The sequence below is a fragment of the Erpetoichthys calabaricus genome, chromosome 9, assembly GCF_900747795.2.
Source record: "Erpetoichthys calabaricus chromosome 9, fErpCal1.3, whole genome shotgun sequence".
Lineage (NCBI taxonomy): Eukaryota > Metazoa > Chordata > Cladistia > Polypteriformes > Polypteridae > Erpetoichthys > Erpetoichthys calabaricus.
In genome coordinates, this window is record NC_041402.2 from 45,717,513 (window position 1) to 45,739,534 (window position 22,022).

At 40.6% G+C, this 22,022-nt stretch overlaps 3 protein-coding genes and 2 long non-coding RNA genes across 6 annotated transcripts in view; 3 read left to right on the forward strand and 2 right to left on the reverse strand.

Annotated features, from left to right (window-relative positions):
* LOC127529116 (uncharacterized) overlaps positions 1 to 2,746 on the forward strand; it is a 45,366-nt gene extending 42,620 nt beyond the window's left edge. Inside the window, exon 2 of the mRNA XM_051931658.1 lies at positions 1,865 to 2,746. Within this exon, the coding sequence (XP_051787618.1) occupies positions 1,867 to 2,577 (711 nt within the window). The 5' untranslated portion in view covers positions 1,865 to 1,866 and the 3' untranslated portion in view covers positions 2,578 to 2,746. The remainder of the gene's footprint in view (positions 1 to 1,864) is intronic.
* LOC127529112 (uncharacterized) overlaps positions 1 to 22,022 on the forward strand; it is a 740,943-nt gene that overhangs the window by 421,176 nt on the left and 297,745 nt on the right. The gene's annotated exons all lie outside the window — the stretch shown is intronic.
* The window catches only part of LOC114657567 (uncharacterized), a 278,049-nt gene that overhangs the window by 55,782 nt on the left and 200,245 nt on the right, over positions 1 to 22,022 (forward strand). The gene's annotated exons all lie outside the window — the stretch shown is intronic.
* The window catches only part of LOC127529120 (uncharacterized), a 358,163-nt gene that overhangs the window by 42,970 nt on the left and 293,171 nt on the right, over positions 1 to 22,022 (reverse strand). The window lies entirely within an intron of this gene.
* LOC127529122 (uncharacterized) overlaps positions 1 to 22,022 on the reverse strand; it is a 100,693-nt gene that overhangs the window by 39,197 nt on the left and 39,474 nt on the right. The gene's annotated exons all lie outside the window — the stretch shown is intronic.

Sequence of the window (22,022 nt, forward strand, 5' to 3'; positions counted from 1 at the left end):
TCTGCACTGTGTCAGCCAGTACACTAGCAATACTAACTATGAGCGCGATCATGTGCTCTTCAAAGTGCTAACCACTGTGCCGCCATGCCTCTGTGAGATCAAATAAGAATGAACATAATGAGAGATGCACAAGCTTCATAACCAGTCTGTAATTAAATGATCAGCATTATTTACCCAGGAGAGGACCCATCCAATGTTAGCTGTTAAAGCTGTGGGAGATATCTCACTGGTCTCACAAAGCAGTTTCGGATGTTGAAAAAAAAGTTCTCCTAAACCAGCGAAATAGTAAATAATTCACTAAACAAGAGCAAACACAAGCGCAGTAAATCTGACCTATGTTAGACCATGTTTTGCACAAATTTAGGAAGCCTGTATTTTGCTAAGGGCTGATTTCCATTCATTATCTAAGTATCTAATTCAAAGGGGTGTGTGTGTGTGTGTCTGTGTGTCTTTATTTTAAAGCAAAACTTGCTTTTACAAAAACATTGCAGAAGGGTTATGAGGAACAGCTCTTCAAAGCATGCAAATATTGTCAAAGTTTACACCTCTTAATGTCTCCAATAAACTTTTTATACATGGTAGAAAGGTAAGTTTCCCTGATGGCCTGAAATAATTTCTTACCAATTAAGTTTAGGTTTATTTACTTCTTGTTTTAAATTAAGAAAATGTTATTCTCCAATTCTCTGTCTAATCATCTAATTATTCTCTGTCTAATCTAATAGCACTTTGTTTCCCTTTGTTTTGCAGAGATCAATTGCTTGGCCCATTGTGAATTGTCAGAGTTGATATCAATAGTTAGTAAATCAATAATGGGAAACAGTCCATCTGAATATAATGGATGTAAGTGCTGCATCTGTGGTACTTCACTTCCTCCTTGCACTTCATTTGACAATCTAAAACAGGAATGGAGAGAGGGATATTATGTCTATGTTTACAATGGAGGACAATATTACAGAGAAGTTGGGGCACACAATCAATACAAGTGTCCTGAATGCTTCTACCGACCAATAAGAGAAAGAAGAACATTGGAGGAAGCAGAAAGAAGGGAAAGTGAGGATGAAGAGAGGTGGAGAATGGAGGAAGAGGAGAGACAGAAAAGGGAAGAAGAAGAAAGAAGAAGAAGAGAGGAAGAGAAAAGACAAAGGAGAGTTGAGGAACAACAAAGGAAAAGAGAGGAAGAGAATTGAGGCAGCAGAAAGACAAAAAAGAGAGGAAAAGGAGAGGCAAAGAATGGAAGAAGAGGAAAGAAAACAACTGACTAAAGAAGAGAGAAACAGAAGAGAAGAGGAAGACCAGAACAGAAGAGAGGAGGAGAAAAGACAAAAGAGGGAAACTGAAGAAAGGGAAAAGCAGGAGCTGAAAGAGAGGCTGAATCAAACCATTAAGGACATTAAGGCCAGATCAGTCAAAGAAGAAAACATAATGCGTGAGAAAATGGAGCAGAAAACCACTACAGATGTTACAGTGAGACAGTTTGATGAATTTGAAAAAATAAAGATTGACTTTGAAGAGGGAGAGAGTGAAGATCAGAATCTTATTGATATCTTATGTATCAAGAGTGGAGTACAGCTTTCTAACATGACACTGGGCATGTGTACTCCACAACAGTTTGAGAGCCTTTTCAAATCCCTGGATACGCTGCTTTTCCATGAATGGCCTTTAAAACTCCCAAGCAGGCTTACTCTTGTCCACACTCAGGTGCTGATAACAGAATTTATACTCGCATATCTGAAGATGGAAGACAGCAGTTCACAGGAGAGCATAGCCAACCAAGCTCAGTATCTTGTGGAGACCATTAACAATGCTGGTGAAAACATATCAGATATTTTTCATTTCACACAAGCTTTGCTTAGAGCATATAAAGGTATGCTGGAAAAAGTTGAATGCCATGTTGTAAATATTACTAAGCTGATGACCAAGACGGAGAATCTGCCTGCAGAGGAAGTCTTTCTCTTGAAATTTCTAGAAGTTCTCCAAAAGTGCCTGAGAGAAGTTATTGAGCCAGAATATGGACAAGAGATCACAAACATAGAGAAAAAGTGCTTTGAGGTCTTATTAACAGTCGCAACACCAAATTATAATGAAGAAGCATATTCGGAACTGATCTGTAGACTTTTGAGGGTTGTCCAGTCTGGCCTATGGAAGCCAAATGAAGCTATGGATTTAATGTATAAATTAACAAAGAGCTGTAATGATCCTGTCCTTCTAACAAAGGTGCTCCATCTGATTGAAATCTACCGTGTCCCTCCAACCTGGCAGGATGAAGATGGTAAAAAGATCACTGACCACCTTGAAACAGATATTCTCTATCAAAAACTTGAGGAGGACTTGAAAAGAGAACCACAAAAACCACTTGAAATTGTTCTGGAGGAAATTAAAAAGACAGGAAGCATTGACATTCAAACTCTTGACAAGGTACACTGCATTGTTGCAGGTGTCCAAAAAAAGATTGCTGCCCTTCCAATCAGTGAACGTGAATTGCTTGAAGATATACCAAGAAGCTCCTTGAGTGCAAGTAAAAATGTGGATGAACTTCAAAGGATTTTATTCATTCTTGCAAAGGGGTTTATAAAATGAATAAATACTTTCCAAGGGTGACTCAAATGGTCACTTGGTGTCTGTTGGCCCTGTCAGAATACAGTAAATTACTTGAGGTTGGCACTGGAGAAGGGAAATCATGCATCATAGCCATGTTTGCGGCCATGCGAGTGTTGATGGGACAAAAAGTGGATGTTGTTTCCAGTTCCTCTGTGCTCTGTGAGCGAGATGCAGAGAATTGGAGCAACTTCTACACATTCTTCAACATTACAGTAGATACAAACACTAACAAAAATAAGGATGAAGAGAGAGCCATCTGTTACAAAGCTGACATTGTCTATGGGACAGTAGAGACCTTCGCAGCTGACTTTCTACGACAGACCTTTGAATTAAAACAGGTTCGAGGTAATCGTCAGTTTCAATGTGTCATTGTGGATGAAGTGGATTCTTTGCTGCTGGATAGGGGAGTGCAGCTCACTTACTTATCAAGTGATATGATAAGCCTTCAGCACCTCAACACAATCCTAGCAATGATCTGGAGTGTGGTAAATCAGCACGGTTTGGTTGCGACAGAGAACAAAGTATTTATTCGAGGCCCCCCTGTACCCTTTTACAAAGGAATTTTTGATTGTCTAAGTGGAGAAGACTTGGGCCTAGAAGAACCAATTGATATTTTGGAAATTGCAGAACAGAATGACCTTGTTCCATCTGGATTTTCAGAGGTGATAGGAGCCAGTGACAAAGATAAATTGAACAAGAAGCTCAAAACCATAAGCCAGAACACCATGTTGAACTTTTTTAAAGTCATTGAAGATTACATTCCATATCACTTTTCAACATACATTCAAGATGCAGATGGTGTACTTCAACTGACTACTGATAACAGCACTCCTGGACTTCCTTTCCTGGTTCTGGAAAATGGACTCTGCTGTTTGCTTTCGGATTCTGACAAGCAGCTCTGGGAGCCAGTTCGCAGTTATGTATCTGAACATCTTCAATTCACACCCTGTACAAACAACCCTGAGAAACATAGCATTCCAGGCTTTCTTCGTGACCTTGTAGAAACAAAAATGCAGATGTGGGTGGAAAATGCATTTTTAGCAATTAAGCTGCAGCCAGACAGGGAATATGTTGTCAAAAGTGATTGCATCCTGCCAGTGGACTTTAAATCTACTGGGATAATTGAACTCAACAAGAAATGGGGAGATGGCCTTCAGCAGTTTCTAGAAATGAAGCATCAGACAAAGATCAGTACCATGTCCACAATCACTAATTTTATTTCCAACATCTCCTTCTTCAAGAAATATCAATACCAGATCTATGGCACAACAGGAACTCTGGGTACCGAAGCAGATATTGAGTTTCTTTCCAAACTCTACCCAAATCTTACTGCTTGCCGCATCCCTACATTTAACAGAAGAAAGTTATTTGAAATTCAAGGAGAAATGACAAACACTTCTGAGGATTGGAAAGAGAAAATCTCTGCTACAGTTCAGGACCAGATCTCTCCCAGTTCAACTGGGAAAGGAAGAGCTGCACTAGTGATCTGTGAGAGCATCGGCCGAGCCATTGAAATTGAAAAGGCACTTAAACCTTATGTGCATGGGCAACTGAAGCTCTATGTACGCAGTGACAATGACAATGCAAAAATTTTAGATACAGAGATGGCATCTGGAGATGTAATTGTTGCCACTAACTTGGCCGGCAGAGGAACAGACATCAAAGTGTCTGGGGATGTCAACAACAGTGGAGGACTCTTTGTGGTTGTCACCTTCCTTTCCCAAAATGCAAGAGTGGAACTTCAGGCTTTTGGTCGCACAGCTCGAAAGGGAAAGCCTGGCTCAGCACAACTGATTCTGTGCATTAAGCATTTGCCAGAACACCTCCGTAAAGCCAAAACTCTTGGTGCAGTTAAAAGGATCAGAGATCAGGTAGCAAAGGCACAGGTTTTACATTACTTGGATGACGATATCCCAGAAATTATCTTGCGGGAGGAGTTATTTTCCCATTACTGTGATATCCTATTGTCTGTCTACAATGAGATTGAGGATGCAGATGATGAGAAAGCAACTGTAGCTGTTCTAAATGAATACTGGGGAATATGGCTGCAGCTAAAGTCCAAGCCAATACTGGAATTGAAGAGAGATGAGCTTTTTGCTGCTTTGGCTGCTGATATCGCCAAGGCCAAGCAGCAGTCCAAATCTGATGAGTCTCCATGTTCTAGCATCTATCAATATATCCGATTTGGAAACAAAGAACTCTATGATGAGAAATTTGAAGATAGTGCCAGGTTGTTTGAAAAAAGTATGGCTCTTGATCCCTCTTGGGCTGCCATTGCCTTCTATAGCCATGCCTACTGTACAATAAAGCTGTCTAAAGACAATTACTTAAACCAAGCACTGAAAGATTTAGAAAAAGCAAAAGAGTCTCTGGCCTATTTCAAAGAACAATGTGTGGTGACCTTGCAGTTGGTCAAGCTAGCTAACAAGTCCAAAGAGAGTAAAGAAACCACCAGATTCCAGAATCACATTATGACAAGATGCCAAGTTCTAGATTTCTTCAATAAAAATATTGAGGAAGCTATGCACAAGCTGAAAGAGATCAAAGGTAGGGGAAGGGATGCTGATGTTCAAGAAACTTCTGTTTTTGCCCTCGTCCCAGATGCACAATCTGAAGTTCACCAAGAACTATATGAGTTTTACAAACTGGGCCTGGTCAACATTTATACTGTAAAAGAGAGACCTAGATTCTGTTGGGAAGGTCTGGTTATCTTCCTTTTGGGAGTCCTACAGCTTGTTGGAGGAATCATTCTTACAGCTGTCTCTTGTGGCACACTAGTCAATATTGGTATGGCGTTGATTGGTGAGGGAATATCAGACTGCATCAGTGGCGCCGAAGCCATGATAACTGGAGAATTCAGCTGGGCATCATGGGCCATTGAGAAAGCAATTTCTGTCAGCCTCTCGTTGGTCAGCTTTGGAATTGGTAAAGTTATTGCCATTGGTGCAAAATCAACAATGACAGCAATCAAAGCCACTGGTAAGAGTTTGAAACTTTTGCCCAAAGTACTCAGCAAACAGATGAAGACTGGACTTAAGCAGGCTCTAAAAGATAACCTAAAGAATGTTCTTAAATATGCTGGCAAGGAGATTGCGGTTGAGCTCCTAGGTAAAGCAGAGGATAAAGCACTGGAAGCCATTGTAGAAGAGATTAAAAAGGCAGCTAAGGAAAATGCAACTGAAAAGGTGAAGCAGAATATGAAACAAGAGCCATTAAAGCCTCTAGTAGACACTGTGGTGCTGTCCCACCTGAAAGATGGTATGCAAGTGAATGTGTTTTTATCAGATACCATTAGTAAGGAGAAAATGAAAAAGATTTTTAAGGATGTAGCAGACTCTGTGCTGAAAACGAATAAAGAGGGTCTGGATTGGCAGGAAAAATGCATTCTTCACTGTTGAAGGTCCTAGGTAATGCCTCTGACGAGGCCAATGGAAAGCTTAAAATTGCCCTGGGTATCATCCAAGCAACCTACATGAGTGCCCTGGCTACAGATGCTGTAGCTTCAGTAACCATTATGTGCCAAAACTTTAACAGCAAATATTGTGATGACCTTGAGAAGATGGTTAAACAAAAAGACATGACAACAAAAGCGGACAATGTGGTGCTGACCACTAGTGAGCGTGAACATTTAGATGCTTTTAAAAAAGAGTTGGCAGTTGTAGTTGTAGGGTCATTAGTGGAGGTGCTTACTGTGGTTTTCCAGCAAAAGCTCTCCAACCACCTTGTGAAATTTGCTCAAAATAAAGTCAATGGTAAAATTAACAAATATCTTGAAAGTAAGTTGAAAGTGGATGCTGATACTTTCATAAAGCCTAAAGAGGTGGCTACTGGTAATCCTGTAGATTACAAGAAAGATCTCACTCCCATTGCAGTAAATATGCAGAAAGCAGTAAACGCCTATACTGCTGATATCCAAAATATCAAGAAAGTGGAAACTATAATTGACTTCCGTGTATTAGCTGAGGTGACAGGAAAGAGGATTGTTATTTTGGCTGCAGATAATAAGGGTGGCATGAGGAAAATTCATGCTTTGACCCCAATTTGAAAATCATCACTGGCACCATAAGAGTAGTCTACCAACCCAAAAATTTGCAGTATCCCAGTGGTCGCTATGATGTGTACATTAAAGGCAAGATTTTGCCAGTACATGGTGAAGGAAAGATTTATACAGCAGTGGCCCGAGGGCTTGAATCTGAGGCTTCATATGCCAAAGTAACTAAAAAGGCCAGAGAGTTAAAAGCACTGAGCTCCAAAACTCTACTGGAAAATACTTCTGAGTGGGCTTTAGTCATTCAGCGTAAGACATGGATAGATGAATTCCGAGGGGTAACCATTAAACCTTAAAGCTGAAATATATCCGTATGACTTGAATCCACTTGAGCAGCATTTAGTGATAATGATATAATTGCTACCTAAGCAGCTTAAACCTATAATCCACCTATACTGTAGTCCACAATCAAGGAACTAAGTGTGCTATGCAATTCAATAAAGAAATTATACTATAGTTTTAACTAGTCATGCACCAGTTTTGATTTTTGTGGCCAATTATGATCTTTGGTTTCTTGCAGATTTGCTTGCTGGTTTTATGGCACTATATTGGTTGCATTTTTCTTTTACAATCTTTTTAATAAACAAATTTTAACATTTCATTTTATATAACTAATACATGTAATAAATATGGTTAGCATTGAGCAAGTCTATTTGAAATCAAGGTTTTTATTTATACCTATAGTTAATTCATGCATTTTGATTTGTCAGTAATCTTGTAGTCTACTTTGCACATACTGTTTGGTTTATATTCTCATTGGTATTTGATGGTATGAAGCTAACGAATAAAACTTAAAAGATAATAATTTGCTTTATGTATCTTCGTTTAGAATATCTGCATTGTTCATGTAGATGTTGTTGTTCAGCTATTCTCTTCATTTTTATATTAATATTATGAACTGGTAAAGTACTCTCAGTTTCATATTAATTATTCTGTCAAAGCTACTTTCAAATCCTTCTCAGCCAAGGAAAAAGGATACAAAAAAATTGTGCAGTAGCCACATGATTAGGTACCCCTATCTGACACCAGTTGGATTGTTACCTTTTACCTCAACAACATCCTTACAGATTTTTGGTCAATGCATATTTGATGACATCATACTGTTTGAGTAGACTATTCTGCCACACAGTAATGCTGAAAACTCTACTACTTCTCATCCCAAAGGTGCTGTATTGAATTGACATCTGGGAGCTGTACAGACAACTTGAGCACTGTGATGCCATTGTCATGTACATAGAACTAGTTTGAGATAATGTGTGCTTTGTGACATGGCACATTATTTTGCTGGGAATTTTTATTTGAAATTATGCAATGAAAGGATGCAAAAATGCTTAGGTATGTTAGCACATTCTAGTAACACTCATCTGGTATTAATAGGTCTGAGTTGTGGAAAAGAACACATTATACTCCCACCACCAGCTTTTAACTTTCACCCAAGGCAGAATGGCCTCATGCTTTACATAACAAATTCTGGCCTAATCATCCAAATGCCACAGCACAAATAAGATTTGTCAGTCCAGGTGACATTTTTACAATCAAGTGTTATGGTGTTTTGAAGATCAGGTGGGCACTGTAGCTGTGGCTGCACTGGGTGTGGTACTTTATTATTATTGAAATTGATTGATCATAGAGAAGAGGAAGGTGGGAAAAGAATCTCAGCTGTATCCAGAGAGAAAAGAATTTAATTAACAAAGTCCAGGACATAAATCCAAAACATGACTGTTGAGATGGATGACTGTGGCAACAGGTGTCTTTAACTTATCAAAAAGCTGCTGCTCAATCTTCTTCTTCTTTTGGCTGCTCCCGTTAGGGGTTGCCAGAGCGGATCATCTAAAAAATATTGTTGTTCGCATATTGATTTGGCAAAATTTTACACCGGATGCCCTTCCTGGCATAACCCTCCCCATTTATTCGGGCTTGGGACCAGCATGAAGAAACACACTGGTTTGTGCATGCCCTGTGGCTGGCGCTCAATAAACAAACAAAATAGCATTCTGATAAACCTTTATCAGACTTCAGCTGATTAACTATTGCAGATTTTACATAAACAAAGTGAAAATCACAATCCTATGGGTTCAAAACTCCCAAAATTATAAAAATATGTTCCAAACAACAGTGGAAATGGTTGAAAATGAAAATGAAACAATAATGCAAATTCATCAGCACAGTCCATAGAAACAAATGGTGGAAGGGCATGACAAAGAAAGTATGGAATAGATTGTACAGGATTTAGCTTAGTTACATGAAAGGAGGAATTTATTTTGAAATGAGCTGTGAATGCCAGACTATAAGACACAGGACCTACATGCCTTCATACTACATAAGGACCAATACAGCGTGGTGCAAGTTTATAGAACTGAATTTTCAGGCAGATGTCAGGCATCACAAGACACACCTTCTGCCCAATTCAGAATAAAGGAACACATCATCTTTTACAGTCCACAAACTGTTTGACAGAGTCTCCAGCCATCATTAGGTTCTCCCCAGGTAGCTTCCATGCTGATGATAGCCCTGTAAGGAACACTTAGCCAAACTGAAACACCTTACTGGTCTATGACAGAGGTGTTAAATGAAGGAAGATCTACTAGTTGAGTAGCTGAATGATATAATAAATTTCTGGCAAACTCAGCCAGTGGTAACAAATTACTCTAATTAGTCTGATCTGTACTTACACTACATTTAAGAAACTTCTCTAAGTCTCGATTTACTCTTTCAGTTTGGCCTTTGGCCTCTGGATGATATTCAGACATAAGTTTAATAGAACAGTTCATGTCTTTAGAAAAGAATCTACAAAATCTTCACACAAAGTGTGGACCATGATCACAAATAATGCCTGATGGAAATCTATGCAAGCAGATTATATTCTTTAGTGAAAGGTAATTTATTTAATGGAATAAAAGCTTATTTATTGAATCTATCCACTACTACAAAAATGATAGTAAAACCATTAAATACAGGCAGATCTATAAAATCCATTGAAAGAGCATCACAGGGATAGCTAGGACACGGATTAGGTTGAAGTAGCCAGATGGGTATGCATAATCTCTGATGTCTTTATACAGTACATGTTTTCCCAACTAAAATTTATTTTTAGAATTTCTGTTTTTTTATTTGAGACATTCCTAGTCATCGAAGCTTACCAGATCCATGTGCCAACTATAACATAATTCAGGTGACACATAGTACTTTCTCTCAGGAAGTTGGAAAAGCATGGGGGCTGAGCCCTAAGCTGATTTTCTAACTTTTTACCTGGGTTAGTTACCATGACACATAGAAATCTTTCTGCAAGAAGAATATGCTCCGGTTCTGGAGTAATCTCAACCAGATCATAAACTCTTGACAAAGCATCAGGGTTTGCTGTTTTCACTTCCTGGATGACAGGTTGTGGTGAAATTAAATTGAAGGTGGAATAATATCCACCTAGCCAGTCAAGCATTTAGCCACTTAACAGGTTATATATCGGTTACATTTTTATAGTTTGTTAGAATTTGAAAAAGAAATTTTGTTTAGTCGAACCAATGACTCCATTGAGTCCATTCTTCTGAAACTAATTGGATTTACAAATAGCTCTTGTTTCCCTACTTCATAATTCTCTTCTACCAAAGAGATTTTCTTTAAAAATTAAGCACAAGGATGAACTAAACCATATCCAAACATTTCTGAGAAAGTATAGGCCAAGCGTTGAAACTGGATGCATCAACTTCCATAAAATGTAGCAACTTCTTTTTCTTTCAGCTGCTCCCGTTAGGAGTTGCCACAGCGGATCTTTGGCTTCCATATCTTTCTGTCCTTTGCATGTTGTTCTGTTGTATCCATCACCTGCATGTCCTCTCTCACCACATCCATAAACCTTCGCTTAGGCCTTGCTCTTTTCCTCTTGCCTGGCAGTTCTATCCTTAGCATCCTTGTTATGTCCAGAGCAGGGTGAAATAATTAGCCAGCCATGCATAACTCAGAACGTTAACTTCTTTATTTTACGACAGGCACGAACGATCACCAATCAAGAAGACATTCTTTTTTAATCTAGACTCCTTTGCTATCCCTTCAACAGGTAACACATTTTATAAGAACTCCCCCTAGCATTCTGGCAGAAACTACAACTGAACACAACAATCCTTCTCCCAATATACTCAGCATCTCTCCTCTGCAGATGTCCAAACCAACGCAATCTCGCCTCTCTGATTTTGTCTCCCAACCGTTCAACTTGAGCTGACCCTCTAATGTACTCATTTCTAATCCTATCTATCCTCATCACACCCAGCGCAAATCTTACCATCTTTAACTCTGCTACCTCCAGCTCTGTCTCCAGCTTTCTGGTCAGTGCCACTGTCTCCAACCCATATAACATAGCTGGTCTCACTACTGTCCTGTAGACCTTTCCTTTCACTCTTGCTGATACCCATCTGTCATAAACTACTCCTAACATTCTTCTCCACATATTCCACCCTGCCTGCACTCACTTTTTCACCTTTTTTTTATAATCCCCATTACTCTGTACTGTTGATCCCAAGTTTTAAAACTAATCCATGACACATAGTACTGCCACTCCCAACTTCTTCATACAATACCACAGCTCCTCTCAAGGCACCCTGTCATATGCTTTCTCCAGGTCCACAGATGCAATGCAACTACTTCTGGCCTTCTCTATACTTCTCCATCAACATCCTCAGAGCAAACATCGCATCTGTGGTGCTCTTTCTAGGCATGAAACCATACTGCTGGTCACTAATCATCACCTCACTTCTTCACCTAGCTTCCACTACTCTTTCCCATAACTTCATGCTGTAGCTCATCAATTTTATCCCCCTGTAGTTACTACAGTCCTGTACATCCCCCTTATTATTAAATATCGGCACCAGTACACTTCTCCACTCCTCAGGCATCCTCTCACTTTCAAGATTCCATTAAACGATCTGGTTAAAAACTCCACTGCCATCTCTCCTAAACACCTCGATGCTTCCACAGTTATGTCATCTAGACCAACGGCCTTTCCATTTTTCATCCTCTTCATAGCTGTCCTTACTTTCTCCTTGCTAATCCGTTGCACTTCCTGATTCATTGTCTCCACATTATCCAACCTCTTCTCTCTCTCGTTCTCTTCATTCATCTGCCTCTCAAAGTACTCTTTTCATCTGCTCAACACACTCTCCTTGCTTGTGAGTACGTTTCCATCTTTATCCTTTATCACCCTAACCTGCTGCATAACTTTCCCAGCTGGTTCCCTCAGTCTAGCTAATCGGTACAGGTCCTTTTCTCACTCCTTAGTGTCCAACCTCTCATACAACTCATCATATGCCTTTTCTTTAGCCTTCGCCACCTCTTTCTTCACCTTGCACCTTATCTCCTTGTACTCTTGTCTACTTTCTGCATTTCTCTGACTATCCCACTTCTTCTTTGACATCCTCTTCCTCTGTATACTCTCCTGTACTTCCCCATTCCTCCACCCGGTTTCCTTTTCCTCCTTTCTCTGTCCAGATGTCACGCCAAGCACCCTTCTTGCTGTCACCCTTACTACATCTGCTGTAGTTTCCCAGCTGTCTGGTAACTCTTCACTGCCCCCAAATGCCTGTCTCACCTTCTCCCTAAACTCAACCTTGCAGTCTTCCTTTTTCAACTTCCACCACTCTTGTATGTCACCCTATGTTCTTCTTAAAATATGTATTCACCACAGCCATGTCCATCCTTTTGGCAAAATCCACTATCATCTGACCATCTTCATTCCTCTCCTTGACACCATACCTACCCATCACCTCCTCGTCTCCTCTGTACCCTTTAGCAACATGTCTATTGAAATCCCTTCTTTCTGTCCCTTGGGTACACTGTTCATCACTTCATCCAAATCACTCCAAAAGTCTTCTTTCTCCTCAATCGCACACCCAACTTGCGGGGCATATGCACTAACAACATTCATCATCACACCTCCAATTTCCAGCTCCATAATCATTACTCTGTCTGACACTCTTTTCACTTCCAAAACACTCTTCACATACTGTTCCTTCAGAATAACCCCTACCCCATTTCCCCTCCCATCCACACCATGATAGAACAATTTGAATCCACCTCCGATCCACCTGGCCTTACTCTCCTTCCATTTAGTCTCTTACACGTACAATATATCAGCCTTCCTTCTCTCCATCATATCTGTTAACTCTCTCCCCTTACCAGTCATACTGCCAACATTCAAAGTTCCTACCCTCAGTTCCACTCTCCTTAGCTTCCTCCTCTCCTCCTGCCTCCGGACACATCTCCCCCCCTCTACTTCTCTTTCTTCTTCTTCTTCTTTTTCATAATATGTAGCAACAAGGTGGATATTTCATAGTCAGAAGTCCAATTTAGCCTCAATGACAGATACCTTTGTCCTGGGACTTATTTTAATTTAACTGCTATATTGACATAATTTGTAATTCTAGCACTGCACACTATGAAAATACAAATTATGAGCACTTTATTGTTCTCAGCCCTGACGGACATGCTGCTGAGTACCAGTGTTAGGTTCAAATTAGTGACAATGGTGCCAAGAGACTGAATTTTGATTTCTTAGTCCCCCTTACCTTGTTACTAAATTAGTGCAGGTGATTTTGACCATGCATTGACTACAATAGGGCCTGAGAAGACTGAAGCTGAATAAGAAATTGACAAATTGTCTAAACAAACCAGATCAATCAAATATTTTGTTTACTTATTTGCTATTAGTTTCCTAATGTTATCATCCAAAGTGTGTATTTTTCCCACCTGACTATGCATTTTTATCAATGAACAAAATCATTTGCTTATTGTGTTACAGCCAATTTTGTTCCCACCTACACATACCCTTTTGATTTCCTACTTGTTCAAGTTTGATCTCTGACCATTCCATTCATGTTGCACCTTACTAAAAGCCTTCTGATAATTAAGATAAATAATGTCAAACAGAGTGGCCCAAAGAAAAAAGACAGTCCCAATCATCCCAGCCTCAAAAATCAGAAACAGACAGACAGAGTGGAGGAAGGATCAATCATTACTTTCCACATGTTGATGCAAATGTAGGGAGATCAATCACATTGTGTCCAGCTGTCTCCATCTGGATGAACCATTGGACTGTCGGTAGACCCAGGACTGCAGATACTCTCTTGCATCTGTGCTTAGCCCTTTCATTCTTTATTTCACAGGCAGAGCAATAGTAAACAGGCATAAACGTCTATCCTGAAGAGACTCCAGCAGCAACACCACTATTGTAGCACGCTTGATGGCAAAAGATCGCTCTTACCTGTATTGACAGCAAGGTACACTGGTATCAAACCACCAATTACACTCTCTCATTCCAAGTTTGCACTCAGGTTATGAGAGTGGTGGGTGTGCCTGCTCCTCAGTACGTCATAATCCTCAGACAAAACTGGTCCCAACGTAAATGCAACAAAATTATACTACAGCTTAAACAAAAGCGGAGCCTGGCAGTACATGAAATTACCTCATCCCAAGAGCTCTTCTGTGCAGTAAAGCCGACATTCACAGGAGATGATGTGGTGATGTGATCTGATGTTGTATCTGAGCCTTGAGAGAAGGCTGTACAACATATAGAAACTGCACCCAATCCGCTGCAAACTTTGTAACTTCAGTATAGACTACTGCCTGTGTCCTGATTCCACACCACCATTTTGAGATGAAAATGATCTGTCATACCTGTGGCTGAACACTAGGGGGAGATGTGTCACCAACTTCCAACCCCTTGACTGTACCAGCAAGAGGTTTGTGACTTGGTGCATGCCCGCATTTTAGGGATAGATTTGGGCTCAGATCAAATATTTAAACAAATTAAAAACTGATTATATTGGCTTGGAATTGATGAGGAGTTACAGCAGTTTCACACTTCTTACCTTGATTGTCAGTTATGACAGATTCCCCATGGACAGAAAGCTACCTTTTAGCATATCCCCATCATTGACATTCCTTTCTGTGGATTGGGGGTGGATATAATAGGGTCACTCAGACTTTCCACTAAGTACCTTTAAGTGTTTGTTGATTATGCCACCCAGTATCCAGAAAATCCATTTCTATGCAACAGGCTAATTCAAAATATATTTCTCAGGTCACAATCCTTAAAGAAAGTCCTCACAGACCAAAAGACTCTATAAATGTATAAACACACATACACTATGGTCTGAACACACACCAGAAAAACTACAAAGGAAGAATATTAATGGAAACTTCTGACTTGGCAGTTACAGTCCTAGTGAGACATTAAGCAGACGTATTCCTGTTGGTATAAAGGAGCCCCGGTAGCATTTCTTGACATTCTTCAACTGAATGATATGCTGGCTGAAAGTCTTCAGTGTTAATGTGTCAGAGAGGGCATGTGCAGCATTATTCAAAATGGCACACAGTATTATTTCAATTCTCTCCTTTGCTACTTCCTCCAGGGGGTCCAGAGTGCGCCCCACAAATGAGCCTACTCTTTCAATTTTTGTTTATTCAGTGGGCCTCTTTTGAATTGTTGCTACATGCATAGCATCCTACAGCACAGAAAACTGCATTGCCATCACAGAGTTGTAGATGGTGTGAAGGATGTCATTTCCCACTTTAAAGGAACATAATCTCCTAAGAAAATAGAGTCTGCTCTTTTTTTTATAGTTCCTCTGTGTTATAAGACCAGTCCAACCAGACATTGATGTGAACCCCTGAACACTTTTAGAAGTGCAACATCTATACATGCACATTGCAAAAAACAGGTTATTCTTTATGTATGTACACCCACAACACAAGAAAACTTACTGTAGCATCTCATTGGTCAGTTAATGGCTTCCAGCACAGTAGGCTTTATAGAGTGAAGTTTGGCTGAGGTATTCCTGACTTTTTGGGCAGTTCCTCCAAAGTGACAACAGGCAGCCAATTTAAACTGTCAAAAAATACCAAAATGATTTTTTAGTGCAAATACACAGCATTGGTCCTCTTAAAAGGGAACTAAAACTAGTCTTCATATTATATTCATCACAATTGAGGTGTAATTTGATTGTCACGCCAATAAATATTATAACAATAGCTCAATGATATGAATTATTATACACATGAGTCATCATTTGTCTGGTATAGCTGCATTTCTCCACTTGATCAAGGGTGTCGTCATTGCTCAGTTTCTCAGAATACAGTAATTCTCCATCATGTTTTCTTTTACAAATTCAGAATTTTGTGTGAAAACCAGTGTGCATATATTTTGATTCTCATTTTGTGCGCAGGCAAGTTTTATAAACCTAACCCCGGGGCCACATGTATAACAGATTGATTCTATATGAAAATTGTGTTTATGTTAGAAGGGTAAAAAGCCAAAATCTCAAACGAACTTAAAACTTTCCTCATGTTTGCATTTTTAACCACTCCTCATTACTTCTACCAATAAATATGTATGGCTTTAAAAACACCTTTTTTGGATATTCATGATCTAATCACTGGCCATGTTCCTAACTGACATCTTTACTTTCAAAAGATAGGAGAACACAGAAAATTGGGTGAATGTGAACTTGAATAATTACTGACATTTGGTAGAGTTTGAAGAGTGGTCAAGGAAGGGGCCTGCTCCCCCAGAAACAGATTTATTATGTTACTCAAATAACTCTCAAATAAAGGGCAGTTTTTCTCAATTTTAAGGCCCTGTTCCTGCCTGAACCTGTTGCTTGCTAGGATAGGCTGCTCCTGCCCTGGATAAGTGGGTGGGGTTTAATGGATAGATAGATCAATGAATTCTATAGGGGTGCACCAATATGAGAATTCTGGGCCAATACCAATATTCAATAATGTCTATTTTCTTATCTGCTGATTCCAATGCTGATATACACATTGAAAAAATACAGAGAAAAATGAGATTTGATCTGACCTAATGAGAATTACAAAGAAATGTAACATTTATTTGTATACCAATTTTGCATAAATAATTTATCACTTTAAAAATAAATTACATCTGTCACATTTGGCTGGCTACCTGTTTGTTATATGGGAAAATACTTTTGCAGGCTGTTGCTTTAAATAACACTTTTCTATTTCTTTTTGTTGGAAAAATTCAACAAATTCAACAATAATTGAAAAAATGAAATTGAAAAAAGGGTAAAATAAAACAATGATGATGGAATAAGCAATAAAACTTAAGAATACTTTTGCAGATTATTTACAAGCGCTACCACTGCGCCACCGTGCCGCCGTCCTTGATTCTGTTTAGCAATTTTAAATGCTACATAATATTTTTTCTTTCTTTTTGTTGAAATAAATCTAACCACAACTGAAAGAACGATTTATTTAAATGGAAAAACATCCATCATTAAAGAAATAAATAACAGCAAAAACTTTCTTCTGGGGATTTATCATTCAATTCTATTTTTTTAGCATGATGAGGCATCTCTGCCTTGTCGCAGGATATTCTGTTTCTCTTTTCGTTGATCACTTTAAAAGCCGCATTGAATAATCTCTCGCTGTCCGCTTTCCTGACAGGATCTTGTGTGCTACTCTGGCAATAATAGGAAACTTAATTTGTTATTCCAGTATTTCAGTAGATTTTCATTCCTTGGGATTGGTGCTTGTGACTGAAATCCCTGCACCTGCCGAATAGCGGGAATACATATTCAGTGCCACTTTGATATCTAAAAGATAGACATGCATTTTGGCTTTACCAGGGCTGTCAGATTAAGAGTTGGTCTCGTCCGTTATAGGAGATGGACATCTGAAGCAGAGCTCCGCTAGCAGCGGCTTTATTTTCCCACGTATTTCATATTATTTAGAGGTATCCTGTATTTAACCCGACCAAGGAACTTCCACTACAATATACAAGCATGAGTAACAAGAAGAAAGTCAGAAAGAACCGATAAAGAAACTTAAAGCTGTTTCAAAGTCTGGACAGACATCCGACCCGAGTGCAAGGTATGGCCTCTCGGAGACTGACCTGGAACAAGCAGACGAATGCGCAGATTTCCTAGGACCCCGCTCCATTGTATCATCTCCAGTCGAGAGTGAAAATGGGAGCGAAGGTGCAAGCGATACAGGTCGCGGTGGATCGCCGATTTCTGATGATCATCCGAGGCTAGAAAAGGCCCTGCAGGATGTGCTCTCATCTACTCATCGCGAGCCTGCAGCATCTGCTGTAACAGGAGCTGCATTTCCACTCGCGGAGCACGAAATCCGAAGCGAACTGAAAGAGATGATTGCTGCACTGGCTGCTGCCATGGCTATGGCCATAAACGAGCTTAAGAAGGATAACAAGAATGAGCTTAAGAAGGCTAACAGTGAGCTTAAGAATCATCGAGATTAAAAAGGATAACAAAGACCGGGAAATGTGTCTATTGAAATGTTTTGACGTGAACTTTAAAGGCATGTTGGAGAAATTAGAGGAACAAATCGAAGAAAATAGATCCAAACTGAAAATGCTTGCCAACCAGATTAATGACGTTACAGATCGGCTGGATGACATTAAGCAGGCATTCACAGCTCGAGTTGAAACAGCGGAACAATTGACATCTAACGCCGATGAAAAAAGCTACAGCTGCGAATTCTGAATGCAAAAAACTCGGAGACAGACTTGCGGCCCTGGAAGATGGGTACAGAAGAAATAATATAAGAATTGAGGGTATACCTGAGAAACGAGAAAGCTCAAGCCCAGTGAAATTTGCAGTAGAATTACTGTCTAAAATAATTGGAGATGATTTTAAACTCAACATTGAGATAGCAGCTGCTTATCGCACATACAGATCAAGAACCTTTAAACCTAGGTGTTTTATTGTCCGCTTCGAGCGAGTACGATGTAAGCTTGATGTGATGGCACTTCTCAGACACAAGCAAGAGATTATATTTGAAAATAATCTTATTCGTATTTTCCCCGACTTCTCACCATTAACAGCTGCAAAACGCGCAACCTACTTTGACATTAAAAAGTTGCTACAGAAAGCCGATATCAAATACAGCCTCTTGTATCCCGCCAAACTGAAAGTGGAAGTTCAAGATCAATATCATATTTTTTCAAGCAAGGAAGAAGCTGAAAAGGAACTAAAGAAGCTGTTTCCGACACTCTTTTGAAAGTTAATAAGGAGCCGTATTCTATCAAGGCACGGGAAGGACCTATCATCTGCTCTCGGATCCACTTTTAAAGAGACTGGTATTATAATTATACATCCTTTTCTTTATTTGGACATTATAGATAGATAGATAGATAGATAGATAGATAGATAGATAGATAGATAGATAGATAGATAGATAGATAGATAGATAGATAGATAGATACTTTATTAATCCCAGGGGGAAATTCACATACTCCAGCAGCAAAAAATATTAAATTAAAGAGTAATAAAAAAATGCAGGTAAAAAACAGACAATAACTTGAATAATGTTCAACGTTTACCCCCTCTGGTGGAATTGAAGAGTCGCATAGTTTGGGAGAGGAATGATCTTCTCAGTCTGTCAGTGGAGCAGGACAGTGACAGCAGTCTGTCGCTGAAACAGCTCCTCTGTCTGGAGATGACACTGTTTAATGGATGTAGTGGATTCTCCATAATTGATAGGAGCCTGCTGAGTGCCCGTTGCTCTGCTACGGATGTCAAACCGTCCAGCTCTATGCCAACAATATAGCCTGCCTTCCTCACCAGTTTGTCCAGGCGTGAGGCATCCTTCTTCTTAATGCTGCCTCCCCAGCACACCACTGCGTAGAAGAGGGCACTCGCCACAACCATCTGATAGAACATCTGCAGCATCTTACTGCAGATGTTGAAGGATGCCAGTCTTCTAAGGAAGTACAGGCGGCTCTGTCCTTTCTTGTACAGAGTCTCCTAAAATCCACCACCAGTTCCTTGGTTTTGCTGGTGTTCAGTTGTAGGTGGTTTAAGTCGCACCATTTAACAAAGTCCTTGATGAGGTTTCTATACTCCTCCTCCTGCCCACTCCTGATGCAGCCCACGATAGCAGTGTCATCAGCAAACTTTTGCACGTGGCAGGACTCCGAGTTATATTGGAAGTCTGATGTATATAGGCTGAACAGGACCGGAGAAAGTACAGTCCCCTGCGGCGCTCCTGTGTTGCTGACCACAATGTCAGATCTGCAATTCCCGAGACGCACATACTGAGGTCTGTTTGTAAGATAGTCCACGATCCATGCCACTAGGTATGAATCTACTCCCATCTCTGTCATCTTGTCCCTAAGGAGCAGAGGTTGGATGGTGTTGAAGGCGCTAGAGAAGTCTAGAAACATAATTCTTACAGCACCATTGCCTCTGTCCAAGTGGGAGAGGGATCGATGTAGCATATAGATGATGGCATCTTCCGCTCCCACCTTCTCCTGGTATGCGAACTGCAGAGGGTCGAGGGCATGTTGGACCTGTGGCCTCAGGTGGTGAAGCAGCAGCCGCTCCATGGTCTTCATCACATGTGATGTTAGAGCAACAGGCCGGAAGTCATTCAGCTCACCAGGACGTGATACCTTTGGGACTGGGGTGATGCAAGATGTTTTCCAAAGCCTCGGGACTTTCCCCTGTTCCAGGCTCAGGTTGAAGATGCGCTGTAGAGGACCCCCCAGCTCTGATGCACAGACCTTCAGCAGTCGTGGCGATACTCCATCTGGACCTGCTGCTTTGCTGGCACGAAGTTTCCTCCGCTCTCTGCTCACTTGCGCTGCTGTAATTGTGGGTGGGGATGTCTCTCCTATGTTGGTATCAGCAGAAGGATGTGTACAGAGTGCAGTACTCCAAGGTGAGAGTGGGTTAGGGTGGTCAAACCTGTTAAAGAAGATGTTCATTTGGTTTGCTCTCTTCACGTCTCTCTCGATGGTGGTACCCCGCTTTGAGCTGCAGCCAGTGATGATCTTCATCCCATCCCACACTTCCTTCATGCTGCTGTTCTGCAACTTCTGCTCCAGCTTTCTCCTGTACTGCTCTTTCGCCGCCCTGAGCTGGACTCGGAGTTCCTTCTGCACGCGCTTGAGCTCATGCTGATCACCTTCTTTAAAGGCCCTTTTCTTTTGGTTCAAAAGGCCCTTGATGTCACTTGTAATCCATGGCTTGTTGTTAGCATAGCAGCGTACAGTTCTTACTGGAACTACAATGTCCATACAGAAGTTGATGTAGTCAGTAGTGCAGTCAACAACCTCCTCAATGTTCTCACTATGTGATCCCTGCAGGATATCCCAGTTTGTAGTTCCAAAACATTGTCTCAGAGCATTCTCAGCCTCTGGGGTCCACTTCCTGAATGATCGTGTGGTTGTAGGTAGGACTTTCACTTTTGGTTTGTAGTGAGGCTGAAGCAGAACCAGGTTATGATCTCCTTTCCCAAGCGCAGGCAGCGGGGTGGCGCTGTATGCGTCTTTAACATTTGCATACAGTAAATCAATAGTCTTATTTCCCCGGGTGTTGCAGTCCACATACTGGGAGAATGCAGGTAATGTTTTGTCCAACGTCACATGGTTAAAGTCTCCAGCGATTAGCACAAGTGCCTCGGGGTGCTGCGTTTGTAACTTAGCAACAGCAGAATGGATGATGTCACTCGCTATCTCCACGTCCGCCCGAGGAGGAATATACACGATGACAACAATGACGTGTCCAAACTCTCTGGGCAAGTAATAGGGTCGCAGACTTACGGCCAACAGTTCGATGTCCCTGCAGCAAGTGGAGATTTTGACTTTAACATGTCCAGAGTTACACCACCGTGTATTAACATAGAGAGCGAGTCCTCCTCCTTTGTGCTTCCCACAGGTACTTGCGTCTCTGTCCGCTCTAACGGTGCTAAACCCGGGTAGCTCCACATTAGCATCTGGGATGGTGTTAGTTAGCCACGTTTCGCAGAAACACAACAAACTGCATTCTCTGAAGGTTCTGACATTTTTCACCAGCGCAGCCAGTTCGTCGATCTTATTTGAGACTGAGTTCACATTCCCCAGAATAACAGAAGGCACCGAAGGCTTAAAACGCCACTTTCTCACAAGCCGCTTCATTTTTAGCTTAGTGCCGGCTCTGCTGCCACGATACCGCCTTCTTACCTCGTCAGGTAAATAGGGAACCACACTGGCACTGGCATTTGTTCTCAGCGCTCGAAGTTGAGTACTTGAATAGGCGAGTCTCGGCGTGTAAAAATCCATGCCCACGTTGTAAAAGTAAGTGTGTCCAGGGAACAAATCCACATAAAATAAAGTGGCAGGAGTGATCAATAAATAAAAATAGAAAAATAAAAGTAGAAAAATACACATACACATATAGTCCTTCACGGAGCTGCTGAAAAGGCTGCCACTCTCGGCGGCGCCGGATGTTATATGTTATATGTTATATGTTTTTGTCTTAATTATAGTTATAGACGTGAGTGTGGAAGTAATTAAAGTAGGATTTTTTTTTTTTTTACTACCTTAAAGTAGACTGTTTAACATCATACTCTTGGTTTATTGCTATTT